The sequence below is a fragment of the Rhipicephalus sanguineus genome, chromosome 1, assembly GCF_013339695.2.
Source record: "Rhipicephalus sanguineus isolate Rsan-2018 chromosome 1, BIME_Rsan_1.4, whole genome shotgun sequence".
NCBI lineage: Eukaryota > Metazoa > Arthropoda > Arachnida > Ixodida > Ixodidae > Rhipicephalus > Rhipicephalus sanguineus.
This window is the reverse complement of record NC_051176.1, coordinates 217,969,047-217,985,162: the sequence shown is the minus strand read 5'-3', so window position 1 is coordinate 217,985,162 and position 16,116 is coordinate 217,969,047. Positions and strand designations below refer to the sequence as shown.

Sequence of the window (16,116 nt, the reverse complement as noted above, 5' to 3'; positions counted from 1 at the left end):
ACACACACCTACATATGCATTTATTTATTTATTTTTTGCGTATACATTTGACATAAGATCGGACCAGTAACAGAGACGTGCGGACGCTTGCTCGGGTTCTTGGCTTCACATAAAATACATACGGTATTTAAAAAAAAATATTGATTACCTTATTAGGGAGACGGTGAGGGATGTTATTCAAATTGGTTAAGAGGGAACCGCTTCAACGCAGTATGCCTCTGATCGCGAAGCCCACCTTTCTGAAAAATAAATAGGCGGCGACATCTATACTACTCTTAAGTGGCATTCGGCATTCTCCAGTTGATTACACCCACCCAGAGAAGCGTTTTCAGCACATATGCATATACTGCATAAGCAAAGCGCTTCCTATGGCGGATCAAAACAGTGCACAAAGGCCTTATTGCGGCGCACGGCTGCTCTCCGCTGTACAAGCGCCGTTGTTGCAACTGACAAGCGATGCATCATTGCCAGGCTGAGGCTGACCGCCGGTCTGGGCTTCGGGCACACGAGCGACTCTGGCGCTAGTTCGCCGCCGTCTGCGCGCAGAGCTGCAGGCCACTCCTCGACGCCCGTTCGCGAAGACCAGTCGCCGCCCACCGGAGCGCCCTGCAAGGTGCATACCGCTGTTCGCATTCGCGTCCTCTCCGAAAGACGGCAAAGGAGCCGTCGCAAAGAAGGGACAGATTTGTTTTTTTATATTCTTCCGCGTGCTGGAAAGCTTGCATATTCTTCGCATCGGAGAGAACATCTAGACTTTTAAGATGGGGGATGTAAGCAGCCGACTTCAAGGCAACGAGGACGATGAGCAACGTGAGTAAACCCTTTCACTTTCAGCTCGAAGAGCAATCGCGCGCGAATCCTGTGCGCCGCAATCATTTCTGAGAAAGGATGCCGCGGAGTCCAATCAACGGCAGGCAAAATGAGTGTTGTTGAGGGCACACTCACTTTGCCGTTTGAAGCGGCATATGGCACGATCACTTATAGCGTTGCTGCAATGGGGCCTTTCCAAGATACAAACGACTCCTGAAGCGTTTCCTAGGTTCAAAAACCGGCAGTATGTGGCGCTCGAATCTCAAATTTTGGCCCGCAAGAGTGGGATGCTCAGTATTCACGTACACTGCGCTTTCATTTGTTTAATATTTTTTAAAAAATATTTTCTTTGTTCTGCGGTCCACAGATGCATTTACGTCGAGCGAAACTGCGCCACAATTTCTTCGTAAGCACAACAAAAAGGCACACTGTCGTGACCAATACGCAGAACTTTAGTAAAGCTTATCAATATTGGGAGCCTTGAGCCGATTTCAATGCTTACACGTGTAACGCGTCTGTCTCGACCCCCTTTCCTCCTTTTCAGAGAGGTCGTACGTATTCTACCCGAGATGAATAATGAGATGGGGCTGTAAAGAAAACAACGGGCAAGTGTTCATACCTGCGTCTTGGCCTTCGTTTTCTTTCTGCGCCCCCCCCCCCTTTTTTTTCGATGTGCTTTTTATTTTATTTTTCTCCTTCAGTTCGACTTATTACTTATTATTTTGCGCACTTTGTTTTGCTCACCCAGAGCATTTGAAAACAAGTGAACCGCCTTAAATAAGATATGCTGCATCGCACCTATAAAAATCACAGCTCTTTTTTCACATTTCTGGTTTCTTAGTGGGATCGTTACCTAATTATTTCAATGTGGAGACCTTTTTTTTAAATACAAAATTTAGCCGATTAATTTCTCGAGCAAATAATACTGAAACGTATTGTTGCAATCGAAGGCGCCATTACTCCATGGCCATGCTTTTAATCTATGCAGAAAAGGTGGCATAACCCGAAGAGTTGCGATGCTTGGTCAGCTTAGACGTTTTATCGGGTTGGCAGCATCACATCGATCTGCTGTACGTATTATCTTAGCCTCCACTGATTCACGAATAAACAGGTAAATTCAGGAGAAGGAAAAAAAGGTGTTCCTCTCTGCGGGCTTGTATATAATGCCTGTAAATGTTTTGTATTTGATGTATTCTTGTCCTGTCCTTTCCTATAGTCATTTGGAATTCCGTGCAACACTGACCGGCTCATTTATGTGCTTCGAACTGTTTGTACAACACTTAGCTTTTCTCTGTTTGTTGTTCAATCAAAGAACATAGTTTAGCCCGAGTGTGATGATTCTTTTTGGCTAGTACGCCATGGACACAAACGTTTTAGTACCCTTCTCCCGTTCTTATCGCAATGCACAATGCTGCTTATGCGATACGCACTGCCTGTTATTTATTTATTTATTTATTTATTTATTTATTTTTTACTTGCAGGCGTGAGACACTGGCTTGTCGCCCCATTCATTTGATAAAATATTTTCTAGAGAACAGAAGAAACCACACAGAATTTGAGGCAGCTTAAGATTTCAAAGAACCTTTTCGACGAGAGCACGTAAAAAGCTCGTTGATTTACAGGATATTGCGCATTGTTATTGGGCCACTGCAGGGCTTAATCATAAGCAGATAACTCAGTACACAGTTTAGTAAATTTCGTCTGCCATCTCAGACGAAGCAGCGCTGTACGCAAACGCACTTAGCCAGCTGGCACTGATCTCCTCGCTCGTTATACGTGTTAAACTGAAAGGTGGTTGGCAACCTAAAATAGTTTGACCACAGGCGTCAGGACTGTTGAGCGCCAACGCGCGGGACATAAGTTTGCGCCGAAGATGTAACGAACGTAAACAGCCAACTACACTTATGTCACCAGAAAGAGGGCTATGGGGCCCATATTATAAGGCCGATCCCGGTTCAGGCATTCAGGGGGATAACTGTGCTTACAGAATGCACGCACGTATATAGACACACACGCACGCACGCACGCACGCACACTCACGCACACGCTACGCACACACAAACACACCTAGACAGGTCGAAACAACTGACTTTTTTCTTGTTTGGGAAACTTCGACAGCAGAGCTGGGCTCTTTGAGAATCCGTAGACGCACAGATTCGTGGTCAATAGAACACAACGCGCATTTCGACCTTCAAAAGAGAGCAGAAGTTTTCAGGTGTAATTTGAATTTAGTCGTCCTGGTAATTGTCTTAGTTTTAACAACAACGCATGTGCTTTAGAATTCCTAAGCCGCTGGTTTGTTTAAGAGACGAAGGGTCTCAGTCGGCGTAATAACGAAGGGTAGTACACAGAATTCTATATAGTTGACTGGCTTTCGACTGTTTACAGGAGCATTATAGCAACGATCGTGCGCCTTAACGTTATGCAATTACTGTTCTTTGACCATCAGTTCCAGTGCTCTATAACCGTTATCTCGGGAAGTAGTTCTATTCACTTTCAATGCGTTTATCATTCATGCAATGAAACTATTCATCGTCTGAGGCACTTTACGCAATATTCGCTTGCATTTGGTGGCTAGTTCTCAAATGTAATGTTTTCTCTGCAGCATGTATTCTTGAACATATATATATACCGGGTGTTCAAAATTAAGCTTTATGGTTTTCTTAAAATTCAACACTGGGAGATACGTGACAACCAACTTTGCAGATAAGTTATGTATCCAGGGGGACACAAAGTGAGGCAATATTTATTGCTGTCAGCCGCCCAATTAACTAAGATTGAATAATGAACTTTTTAATGAGTGCAGCAAGCGGGCATGTTGGTATTGAAAAGTTGGAGGCCGTCGCGTTTCTACGCAGTTCCACTTGGAAGAATTCTTCTAGCATGTCTGTGCCCCTAGATATCCTGCTGCAAAGTTTAATTGCGGTTTGCACGATTACGCATGCAAGACAGTGAGCACTGGCGCAAAGCTCCTCCCCGATGTGCCGCTTCAGTTGCGTGCAGCGTTTAATCTGACAGCGGGTCGAAGGCATAGGCAAAGATGATAACGGTTACCCTTTTGCCACCGGCTGGCGATAGCAAGCAATGGCTGCTCGTCACATCAGGCGGAACATTGCGCCAATCCTCACCGTCTTGCATGCGTAATCATGCAAGCCGCAATTAAACTTTGCCGCGGGATATCTCGGGGCACATGCATGCTAGAAAAATTCTTCCAAGTGGAACTGCGTAGAAACGCGACTGCCTCCAAATTTTCAATATAAACATGCCCGCTTGCTGCACTCATTAAAAAGTTCATTATTCAGTCATAGTTAATTGGGCGGCTGACAGTGATAACTATGGTCTCACTTTGTGTCCCCATGGATAAAAAACTTATCTGCAAAGGTGGTTTTCCCGTATCTCCGAGTGCTGAATTTTAACAAAACCGTAAAGCTTAACTTTGAACACCCGGTACATAGTTCTTCACTCAGATTGAAAGAGGTGAAGCTTGGGCAAGCTGTTATGGATCCGTTCGAAGGTATTAAGAGCGCATACAAGAATAGGAAACGTGACAGAACGAACAGATACTGTGGAGGGGCACATCGGCATTCATTACCGCGACTGTGGGTGCACAACCGGTTTTAATCATAGCAGAATAATGGCGAAACATAGGGTCCAGTTAGTTAACTCGCGGAGTTATCGAAGCGCCATTAGTAAATAAGCTGGATGAAATGTGCGTTCTTGTCATTATGTTGTGCTTCCAAATAAAGAATTTCATTACCTAGTAGTGCTTTAGGGCAAGTGTGACTACGCTTGAAGCATGTCAGATGATGTGGCAGTAACGTGCGTGCCTTTTATTGCCTTGTAAATATGCACTTTTTCACCTAAATAAATCTAGTTAGAAGTCAGCGCTCTTTGCATCTGTTTGTTCTGTCCAGTTTCCTATTCTTGTATGTGCTGTTAACACTTTCTAATTCACTCCGATAATTATTCATCTTGAATGTTACTGACTATAGAGCGATGGCGCGATTTTTCTTGGAAAGGAGCATAGATTAAACAATAGTCAGTATAAGTATTGTTAGAACGCACCACTTCATACGCTTTACTGGAAGATGAATTCAATGAATAAATAATTTTCCTTACCATTCGCAGATTTTTTTGGACTCAGAGCGGGTATTATATCGAGTTATTCAGCAATAGAAGTATTCTAGTCTGTCTTTGTGTGAGGAAAAACAAAGGAAACATTTCAAGAAAATTCATGCAGTTTTACCTTGTCACAATCGAAAAAAAAAAGTCACTTGGGAATCTAAAGTGAGCGGAAAGGATAAAGGAATGCTGATAGTTTTTTTTTTTTTAGTTTCAGCTGAATTTCTAGAGGCTGAATAGTTTGTGCAATTATATGCAAAAATTGAAGATATAAAATTTATGCAATCTCTCCATTCGGCCTGTATGTAATTTTTTGGAAATTGCATAACTTATGAGGGCAATTAATATAGACGCCTACCACGAATGTTCACATGAAAGTAAGACGTTTCGGCTCCCACACGGGAGCCTTGTTCACAATCTGTCTTTTCCCGACCAGACGGGTTTTCGTCTGACTCTCGACTTCATAGTAGAACTTATGTATTGCACTGAAGAAAGAGTATGCCATCTACGGAGAAATTATGTGTTCATTCCACCGACAGAAGTGATTATACATGAATGACAATTAATGATGATTATAAAAGACTGACATCAATCTTTTATATTACCGACTAAACTGCGTTGTCCAACGACTCTAAATGATCATCTTGAGCAGTTTTTTCAACGGGAATCAGACAAGGGCGAAACACCGAGAATGCATAAGACACAGACGAGCGCCCTTTCGTCCGCGTCTGTCTCGCGCTGAAGAAACTTGTTCAAGATCATGAACCAACTAACTCGCACTAGAGTCCTGGTAAGTATAAATGACCGGCTAGACTTTCCGCAAAGGTGCTTTCTGTGTGAAGCCATCATGACCTTGCCGAAGTGTTGAAGGTTGAGTGAAAGATGCATCTTAGTTCGGAATGATCCATCACGAAATAAATTACCATTCCAAACGTTTATTGATCTGCTAGCTTGCGTATGTATAATACACAGTACCTCGTTGGCAATGAGTTACACAACGCGGAATTCCAATCGTTATAATCCGGCATTTTAATATCTGGGTGCCGAACCTAAGTATAGAAAATTAAACTTCAAGGACATTAAACCTTCACTTCAGAGCTTGGACGGCTACGAAGAATGTTGGTAAAGACGTTGAGGAATGTAATCACAAGTACGGAGTAGATACGTGATAACTGAAATTTGTTTGTAATTTTGTCGTCACACAAGACGCTGAAGGAAGTTCATTGGATGACATGAACACCTTCTGTACATTGCGGTTCCAACTTAAGAGATTGTAATTCCATGTTATTCCACTTGCCGTGCGATTCTTCTTTTACCGAGAAAAAGAGCGGGATAACGAAGAATTTTTAATCCAATTCTTTTCTTTTTCGGGCGGTAGTCCGCTTACGCTATCCTATAATGATCGGCCACTGGTGAACGATAGATATTCAACAAAAAAAAAAAAAACAAAACATATTCAGGGAAAGGAATTGCATTACACCAGCTAGCATTTACACAAACATAATAAGTTTGTTGCACCCGTTACTTGGAGGTGAACGCTAACATTTTGCCATTTAGCAAATCGCACATTTTAACATTTTTACGTTCCTTATAAGTAGTTCATATTAATGTAATATAGTATGTGTGGATTTAGCGCTTTGATAATGCTAGTGGACGCTTTACTACAATCCACAACCAGAACCATGCAACACCTACGAAAAGCTGGCTACAGCTGGTCCATGGCCTTTTGCCGTCGTCCTCGACCAGGCAGAAATTTATCTTAATGGGTTCATTAGCCTAACTAGCGGTCACCGCTTAGTAGTTTACATGCCAGGTAGCATTTCTGCTTAGCCTACACGGCGCTGCAGAAAGAAAGAGAACTGAAATGAGGAAAAAAAAAATGAAATAACACTGAGCCCGCGGTCGTGCTCAAGGCCATGGAACAAGGGCTCCGTCTTGTAGAAATGCGAAAGCTGGCCATTTGCGTCCCGCCATTGTTCCATCAACGACACTGCGACGACGTTGGCAGTCGAAGTAGACTATTTTCTCCCCCTTTGTTTCGCCTGCACCTGTTATGCAAAGTTCGCCTACGCCTGTTTTGTGCTTTCGAGTCGCAGCGAACCTTGTATCGTTGAGATAACGTCGTCTCTGCTTCAATACGGGATACCATATTCTGTATAGAATGTCCTCAAGGGTGTCATATGAAGGGCAATGGTCGCTGCAAAACACCTGTCGACTGAAGCCGTTCGATATAGCGCTAACCTTTTTGTTTTATTGAAACGCAAATATGAAAGGAGACATAATCACCTTAAAGAGTGGTTCGTTTTTTGTTAATTTCATTTAGGCACACTTAGGACACAAGTTATCAACAGACACACACAAAAAAGAAACAATGAAAGAAGAAAATACAAATAAAAATGCTCAATCACACAATGCACGCCATAGCTCATGTGCACGCTGGCTTGACAAGAGTGGAACTGTTGATGTGGTGTTAAATGTGCATGTCCACAGCATGGGATAGACCCGCTTACAGGCATGGCTATCTAGCTGTTCAGATTGAATGACTCTAGAAAAGTAAACAAAATATATATTGACAGCGCGCGCTGTCATATATATATGACAGCGCGCACTTTTGTGTGTGTGTGTGCGCTGTCAATATATCTTTTGTTTACACACACACACACACACACACACACACACACACACACACACACACACACACACACACACACACACACACACACACACACACACACACACACACACACACACACACACACACACACACAAAAAAAAAACGACGCTGTGTGAACAGATTTAAATAATTACATTGGGGCGACATGTACGTTTGCGATAGTGCTTGTTGCTTTCAGTTATGGTCTCTGTTATAAATATTCTCTGTCATGCTTTCCACGTGTTCTCTCAGACTTTCGTTTTCCTGCCCCCCCCCTCCTCATCGAGCCTACGTTAGTCACACATCGTGCCTCGTAAAGGGGTAGCGGAACATCGCTTACGTGGCGCTCCTCTCCCTCTTCCAAAGGCTGGTGATGCACATAAAATGCCCATCGAGAAGGAAAATACGATGCGTGAGAAACGTCCTCCCCACCGCCTACACGAGCACACCCGTAAGAAGGAAATGTCGTCGGCAAGATCTCTGATATTCATATTATTACAGTGATTATGATAATGATTTGTATTGGCATTCTATTTGAAAAGAGGAGTCGGTTAATAGTCGCCTAGCTTGTTAGAGGCAATTATGTTTTACTGTACATCTATGGCAGTCTGAAATTTTGTTCACAACTTCTTAGCCCTTTTTTATAAAAAAAGGCTGTGTCTCTGTATTGTAAAGTTACCCACACCTGTAACGACCCGGTTCCATTGATCTTTTCCCAGCTCTTATTTCCACCAGTATACGCATTATAAATATAGCTTGCCACCTCGACCGCTGACCAGTTGCGCAGAGGGCACATCTCCTGGTTATATTGCGGGGAACGGTGTTGCAGCGCTGTTACGCGAATGCGCTTTCAACGGCCATTCATGGAAGCGCCAGCGGTACCGCGGGGCCCTCAGAAGCCGACATAGCCAATAGCCGCTGCCCACGAAATAGAGGATTGACGGAGAGAGAGAGAGACAAAGGCAGTGAGGTTAGCCGGAATCGAAACTTCTGGTTTGCTACTCTGCAGCGGGAGAAAGGAAAAACGGGCGAAACAATTGACGAAACCATGTCCACAGTACGAAAGTTATATGCCATGTGAATCACTGAAGTCACCGCTGCCCCAATAAGAAAATGTCGATCCTGTGCGAAATGTTCAACTATATGCGTAGCTTTCAGTTGTGCTATAGGTTCTACTTAAAGTGGTCAAGCAGCTTTGAAATGGTCGAATGTCGACGTGTATCGAGAACTTTATTCGTTTGTACGAGAAAGAGTGCGAGGAGAGTCAGCGAGCTTAACCATGCATACCATAGATAGAAACTATACCGCTGCTATTTTATTTCGTTCCGTCGAATTCCCGTCACAACTGACGTAAGCTTATGTGGGAAGTTTTTTTCGAAGAGCCTAATGAAACGACCTACTCTTTACAGTAAGTCCGTTTTATTTGGTTTGCAACCGAATAGCATTGCTATGTTCTGACATGTTTTTTTTTTTTTCGATCTCAAGGGCTGACAAGAGCCGAGTAACTAGCGGAAAGGGTGATTTAGTAGGATCGAGCTTGCGCAACGAAAACGGAAATCATCGGGCGAAGAGGGCTGTATGCCGGCGTCTCCGATTGGTCCGCTACCGCTTGCTTATCTTGCGTTGGTTCGTTTACAATAGCGGCGGCTTCCAATGGAGTGTTAAATATAAAGGATCCTCAATTAAAATACTTAACAGAGCGATCTCGTAGACGTGCGGAAACGATTCGAAGGTGTTATACTGCCACGCAAAACATTTATTACATGCAAATAAATCTATTCTCGGCGGCAGCGCAGGCAGTGCCCGAGCGATCGGCAGGCAACCGTATTCTGTTCCTTTTGGAAAGGAACACTGTCCTGTTATTATAAAAAAAAGAAATCCAATTTTATCAGGCTTGTTAATCACCTCATGGTGCGTACCAGTGACCTTGACATGGTGGGATTTCATTGTTTTGTGACGTCGCGTGACAGACGGACGATGTTGACGCGTCCTTGAAATTTTCAACTAATAGCGAAAGGCAAATCTCAACAATGCACATGATCAAAAATGATTTCTTCAATTTGTTCTGCCTAATCATGCATAAGCAGTCTGTGCATGTTATGAGATGGGGCGTTTTTGAGGTGTTCGTTAAATCGTGGGAGAGGCAAGTGCCGTCGGCACAGCCCGAAAGATTTTGACGAATCGCGTATGGACAAGTGGCTAACTTGGAATATTTTTGCATCATAGCTGCAGAGAATGAAGTCTCTTCGTAGGTCGGGAGATTGATGCTAGAACAAAGGGAGGATTCGAACCATAAAGAGAAATAAACAACAACAACACAAGAAATGCTTTAGGCGTTCACTGAACCCAATGTATTGCAAAAAAAAGTGAAACGTGTCGTCACAACAGTACTTGATTGTTTATAGTGTATTGGTATATGAGAGCTTGTACAACGTCTATTGTTGTTTGGCAGATATAGCACCGTTTGATGTGGACGCACCCACGTTGACGCCTAGTGGCACATCTCCGTACCGAGGACTAACGCCCATGATCATGATTTAACCCTTGCGGTAGCTGAAGTTGTCAAGATATACCTGGACACCGCATATGGGTGAATCCCGCGCCAAGATGGCATCAACAAGCACATAATAAACACTGATACTCGATATGCACTCCTTCAAAGCGTCGTGAAATGCGAAGAGAAACGCTACGTGCGTCGTGTCTTCCCTATAGCCTGGCCGTTACTTCTCACAGGGCGAGCGGGGAATGCGGTGCGACAGCCAGGCGAGCGTCGTAGAGCAATTTTTCGATATGGATGGATGCTATGAGCGAGGCTTGTGCTAAAGCCGCCACCTTACGGTGTGTTAAGGCGTTGACGAAATTACACTTCTCCTATTGGAAACGCGCCGAATGGGACGGTCAGCAACGGCGAGTTGCCGGGGCTAATTGTGGAGGCAACGAAGTTTTTTTTTCGAGCCTGGTAGCACACATGTCACCACCCCGTTATAAAGGGGACGCTCATAGCATCCATCCATCCATCCATCCATCCATCCATCCATCCATCCATCCATCCATCCATCCAAGAGCACTGTGACAGGAAAGTGTGAAAGATAAAAGGCGTGTTCATATATGCGCCGTCATGTGTTTGGCGGTAGCTCAGTGGGCTAAACGCCCGCCAGCCATCATCGCGGACCTAGAGGTCATGGGTGAGACTCCTGTCAACGGAACTTTACAATTATACACTCTCGGCGGATTTTTGCCGTCGCCGTCATGTCCCGGATATGTATATGTATGTATATATAAATAAAAGCTACAAATAAAAATAATTCAGAAGAAAAAATTCTGAAGCGCTCGACCGGGGTTTCGAACCTGCGAACCCTCTCTCCGCAGCTCAGCTTCCTTAGACATTTATGCCATGCCTCATTCGTTCTCCAGGATACTTACAGGCAGAATACGGAAAAAGAAGAGCGTGCCGTGGCTCGTGGTGGCGCGAGCTAGTGGGAACGCTTTGGCTCTTGTAGACTTACGCCACAGGAGGGAAGAAACGAGACGGCTGAGCCAGAATCACAGTATATATGTTACACCACGACCAGCATCCTGAGGCTAAGATTACAACGCAAACCCACAAGACACCCGAGAAGAAAAGAAACGTATGACACATGCGCTGACTAACAAATGTTTTATTCTTTCATACGCCAATCATATATAAGACTAAAGCAAGTTGCCACAAATGCGCACGCAACGATAGCTGTAAACGAAAACGTGTAACAAGGATGATAGTGCATTAGATACGTGACGACATGAAATTGTATTAGGATGGGTGCAGGAATAAATAAGTAAAGAAGAAGTTAGAAGGACAAAGAAGTGCGTTTGAGCTGTAATTTTAGCCTCAGGAATATGTACCGATTAGAGCCAAATGAAGTTTTATCTTAGTGACCAGAATCAACGCCCGCAGGGAACGCGAGCCATGGCTTCACATGCTACTGCCAAGCGCCGTCTTTATTTTCTCATCTTGAGGTCCCGCGCTCTGCGGTTTTGTTTGTCGCCCAGAGGAAGGCGCCAAAGGGTAAAGGGTCTTGAGACAACACGAGCGCAAGAGTCCGAGAGTGGCTTGCGTTCTACGCCTGCGTTCTGGCGGCTCGCAAATTTCTTGGGTCCCCAATTCTAACACTATCTAGTGTTTCGCCGGAGTTGGGATGTGCGCCTTCGACTTGTACTTTGATATACAGGGCGTGGTCGACTGTGCTCGCGCGATTATCTCTTGAGGGGGAGTTCTGTACGTCTAGTGTTTTCGCCGCGAAGTTTCCGTTGAAGCTATAGACCACACGAAGGTCACTTTGCTCGCTGCAGCGGCAACGTTTGCGAAAGGAGTGATCTGCTACCAACAAGAACCAAAGTAGGGGTTAGTTGAACTAAGAACTGTGACAGGTCGCGCTCGTCGTATGTAATCCTGTGCGTTCTTTCCGTGCCTCCTTCTTTGCTTTTGAGCAACGCGCTGCAAGTCTCGAGCTGTGACAGTTGTTAGTTGACACTCGTCTTGTGTGTTTTCTTTTACTGCGTCCTTTGTGCTTGAGCAGCGCGCAGCAAGTTTCTAGCTGCTTGTCGTTCTTCCTGTAACATTCCAATTTCTTGCTATCGCATTCATGGATTCGTCTTGAAGCGATCGAAACTGTGACTTTTATTTTAGAATTTCTTTTTTCTTTGCCATCTGATGGCATTCATTTTGCTCACGTATTTCCATTTCGGAAATACGTCATGAAAGTCTTAATGGACCTCGGAATTAACACTTTCGTGTTAAAAAAAAAAGAAAGGCTGAGGTTTAACTCTTGTAAACATATTTATCACGAGCGAAAGGTATGTTTGGCTTGGGGTTGTAGAGACTGTACACAGAGGCGGCGGCTGCAGTAGCTTCGATCTTGGCACGATTCCGCACTTGGTAAGCTTCTCTACAACGTATTATTCTGGGCTCCAGTTGATCCGGTGTTTCAGCAAGAAACTTTGCCTCTGCTTGAGATTTCGCAGCCTGCCGTCTAGCTATATCTACTCGATGATTGGCTTCAGCCTGTTGCTTGCACTGAAGCGGACACACAGACGGCCCAGACGGAAAGCCATCCATGGCGAGACTGAGTGACAAAGCGTTACCTTCGCCTTGTCTCGTGGAACCGCAGCTGCGACGCCCCTCCGCAGTGTATCACTTGGCGTGACTTGGATCAAGAGAGACGCAGGGACAAAAGAGCAGCAGCTGCGGCTGTAGCGTCCGAGCTGGCCGAGAGCCAAAGCTTTTCCCTATTTTTCAAGTTCGCGCCTCGAGCCATGCGGCTCTTCTTTTACCAAGGCCGGTCGGACGTGCGTTGGGTTGCGCTTGCGCTCCGACCACTCAAAGTCATTGCGACGCGATGAATGACCTTGAGAGACACGGAGTAGTAGAGTTTGCGCTCTAAAGGCACAACAGCGCTTTAACAGCCTTCTAATAGGATATAGAATCGGTCCTTGGAATATTGTCTCTATCAACACAAGATCAGTCATAGAAACTGTCGACACAGCCTACGGTAAGCAAGCGCCTCTGTACAATACTGCGGAAACTGACACAGGATATGACTCATGGTCTCTTCACCACAGTAGTCGCAGGCTTTGGTGCTGGCCATTCCTATGCTGAAGGCGTAAGCACGCTCGCTGCGTAAGCTTTGATCGAGCAGTTGTGGCGGAGGCATTAATACACGCGGCGACCAACAATAGTCTGCATAACAGGATCGCATTTGTTCAGGGCAGTCCTGATGTTGCCAGGAGACATAAGTATGGGTCCAGGGAATGTAGTCCACGTACGTCTGTAGGGATCATTCCATTTGATAGGTGCATTACGTGCAGCCACAGAAGCTTTAACTCGGGAACTGTTATTGAACGCATGGGAACTGATGTCTTTCTAGGAAACCAACTAATCGATTTTGATTGGTTTTGTTGCATTAAAGGAAGAAGTAAAAATCCGGACCTGCAATCCCAAAAACATCGTACTATAAAAATTTCGTAAGAGAATATATCAGCCAATCACGATGCGGGACATGTTATTAGCGAAGCCTACTGACCAATAAAAAAACGCAGTTATGAAAGAGAAGTTTTGTGAATTCGGCCCCAGTATAACGGGTATACATGCAGAGCCTGCCGTTGAGCTTTCCTTTGTGACAGAACTACATCTACGAACAAATCCTTGGTAGTTGTCGAATAGTAATGATGGCCGTCGCTTTGCTACCAACGCCGATCTCTTTTTTTATTTTTTGAAAAACTCTTAATTGGCCTTCATATCGTCGGCGCTTATACAGGTTGAGGGGTAGGAAATTAAGGCTTGTCTGGTTCTAAAATAAAGCCAATATTTGAAGCCCTGGTATGAACTGTCGAAGTAAATTGCTTATGCGTGTGCTAATACGATTGCCAATTCGTGAAAAAGAAAAAAGTCACAGTTTCGCCGCAACGGCGAACAATGAATGCGATAGCAAGAAATTGGAATGTAAAGCGAAGAACGGAAAGCAGCTCGAAATTTCCAGCGCATTGCTCAAGCGCAAAGGATGCACGAAAAGAACACACATAGGGCGAGCGCAAACTATCAAATGTCACAGTTGTTACTTATTTCTGTTTGAACAGCGTGCTCGTTTCGCAAACGCGGCCGCTGCAGCATGCGAAGTGACCTTTGTACGCTCTGTAACTTCAGCGTGGACATCGCGGTGAAAGCACAAGACATACAACCCCTCTGCTCCCTCCGCACGCAGGCGAACACGCCCCCTAGGGCGAAGTGCACCGAGGCAGGCACGCGCGCACAACGCTACGTGCGGGGCGATGACCTTTAAAGCGCGCCCCTCGCGCACTTCGCGCCATCTCGCTGGTGAGTAAGAAAGCACGCTGAAGTAAATGGTGTATATAAATAGCTCGCCGTTAGCATGACAAAGACGGTACTCTTCGTGGCCTAGCCGTCTAACGCCGCGCGCTGCGGAGCGAGAGGTCGGCCGTTCGATTCCGCGCGTCGGAAAGTATTTCTGAATTATTTTTCTATGTGGCTTATATATATATATATATATATATATATATATATATATATATATATATATATATATATATACGGTGCATGACGACGGCGACGGCAAAAACCAGCCAATTCCCATATTAGTACATTGCTCTTTCACGATACCAGAAACACCACGCTTGCTGCGAGAAGACGTTTAGTAAGCGAGAAAACGCGCAAAAACAAAATGTGGCTGGCGACGCCACCTTGAAGTCTCCGCACCATTTGCCGTGACGTCACATGTTTTGACGGCGCCTACTAGGGACTACGTAGTTTCTAATCGGTAAAAATGAAGTACATTATCCTCTGAGAGGGCCATAGACTTAACATACCAAGTTTGGGGTAATTTTGTTGAGCCAACGGCGCCAAAATACAATAAATACACTTTGAAATCCGTGACGTCATGGGGGGAGATTACAGCGAGAAATTTAAAAATGAAACTTTCAACTTTATTTTCTCCTCTATTAATAAACCTATGATGGCGAAATTAACGACATTAGAGTTATCAGAGCACAATTTATCGATCTAAACCGATTCATTGTTTCTCTTCAGTGTCCCTTCAAAGCCCTTGAAGTCACAGGCACATGACGTTTTCATTGTATCCAACGCCAATACAAAACAAGTATTTCTGTCATCCCATTTCTTCCTGTCGATGCTGCTCGTTTGTTCTCGACCATCGTTCAAGGCAGACCGGTTCTGCTTATAACGAAGGCGCAGGGCCACTCGGAACACTGGCGAATATAAACATTACTAAGTATATCGCCACGCGCACTTCTTTTTCGATTTTTATGTAACCGGTCCGTTACACGTGTGACCACTGCCTTGCGCAAACCGCGCCCGAATGTCTGGGAACCTTCCAGATTATTTTAGAATCTTCTCATAAGCGCAACGCTAACAGTAGAGTTTATTCCGGAACTGACGCTGCCACCGACGATAAGGCTGGAATCTTCGATGCCGCATGTATACATGCGGACGTGCCTTACCGCAGATCAGATTACCGACGGCCGACGCTCTTAATCAGTGTACAGCGTGTATTGCTTCTACTTTGATTTCTCGTTTCCTGGGCTCAAATTCACGCAGTAAAGAGTTTCGTCTTTAATAGAGTTTCGCATATGCGAAACGCTGACTCGCAAACCAGCGCCCAGTACAAGTGCTTCGAAGCGTCGCGAGCGTGGCCAAAAACTGCCCGAGAGTACACGTATACGTTTGTAAGCACAGAGCCGAACTTCAGCCGGAAAGCGCAACCTAGATAAACTTTTATTTCAGCATTCTTTATAATAAACCATCACATTCTACTTGCGTGTTCAAACAGCGCAACTCTGACGGAAGCTAACGCTGCGCGTGATAGAGCAGAACTTATGTCAAGGAGAAAAAAAAAAACAACTCGTCGCGCGTAATTTTAGTGAACTTCACTAGAGAGAGGGAGAAAGCGAAAGTTAGATAAAATACAGGGAGGTTAACGAGGGGAAATCTCCACTTGGCTACCTGGTCCTTTCTAAATAAT

At 44.7% G+C, this 16,116-nt stretch overlaps 1 protein-coding gene across 1 annotated transcript in view; it reads left to right on the top strand.

Moving 5' to 3' along the window:
- The first annotated feature begins 521 nt into the window (after positions 1–521).
- The window catches only part of LOC119372031 (annulin), a 57,607-nt gene continuing 42,012 nt past the window's right edge, over positions 522–16,116 (top strand). The window contains exon 1 of the mRNA XM_037642475.2: positions 522–810. Within this exon, the coding sequence (XP_037498403.1) occupies positions 762–810 (49 nt within the window). The 5' untranslated portion in view covers positions 522–761. The remainder of the gene's footprint in view (positions 811–16,116) is intronic.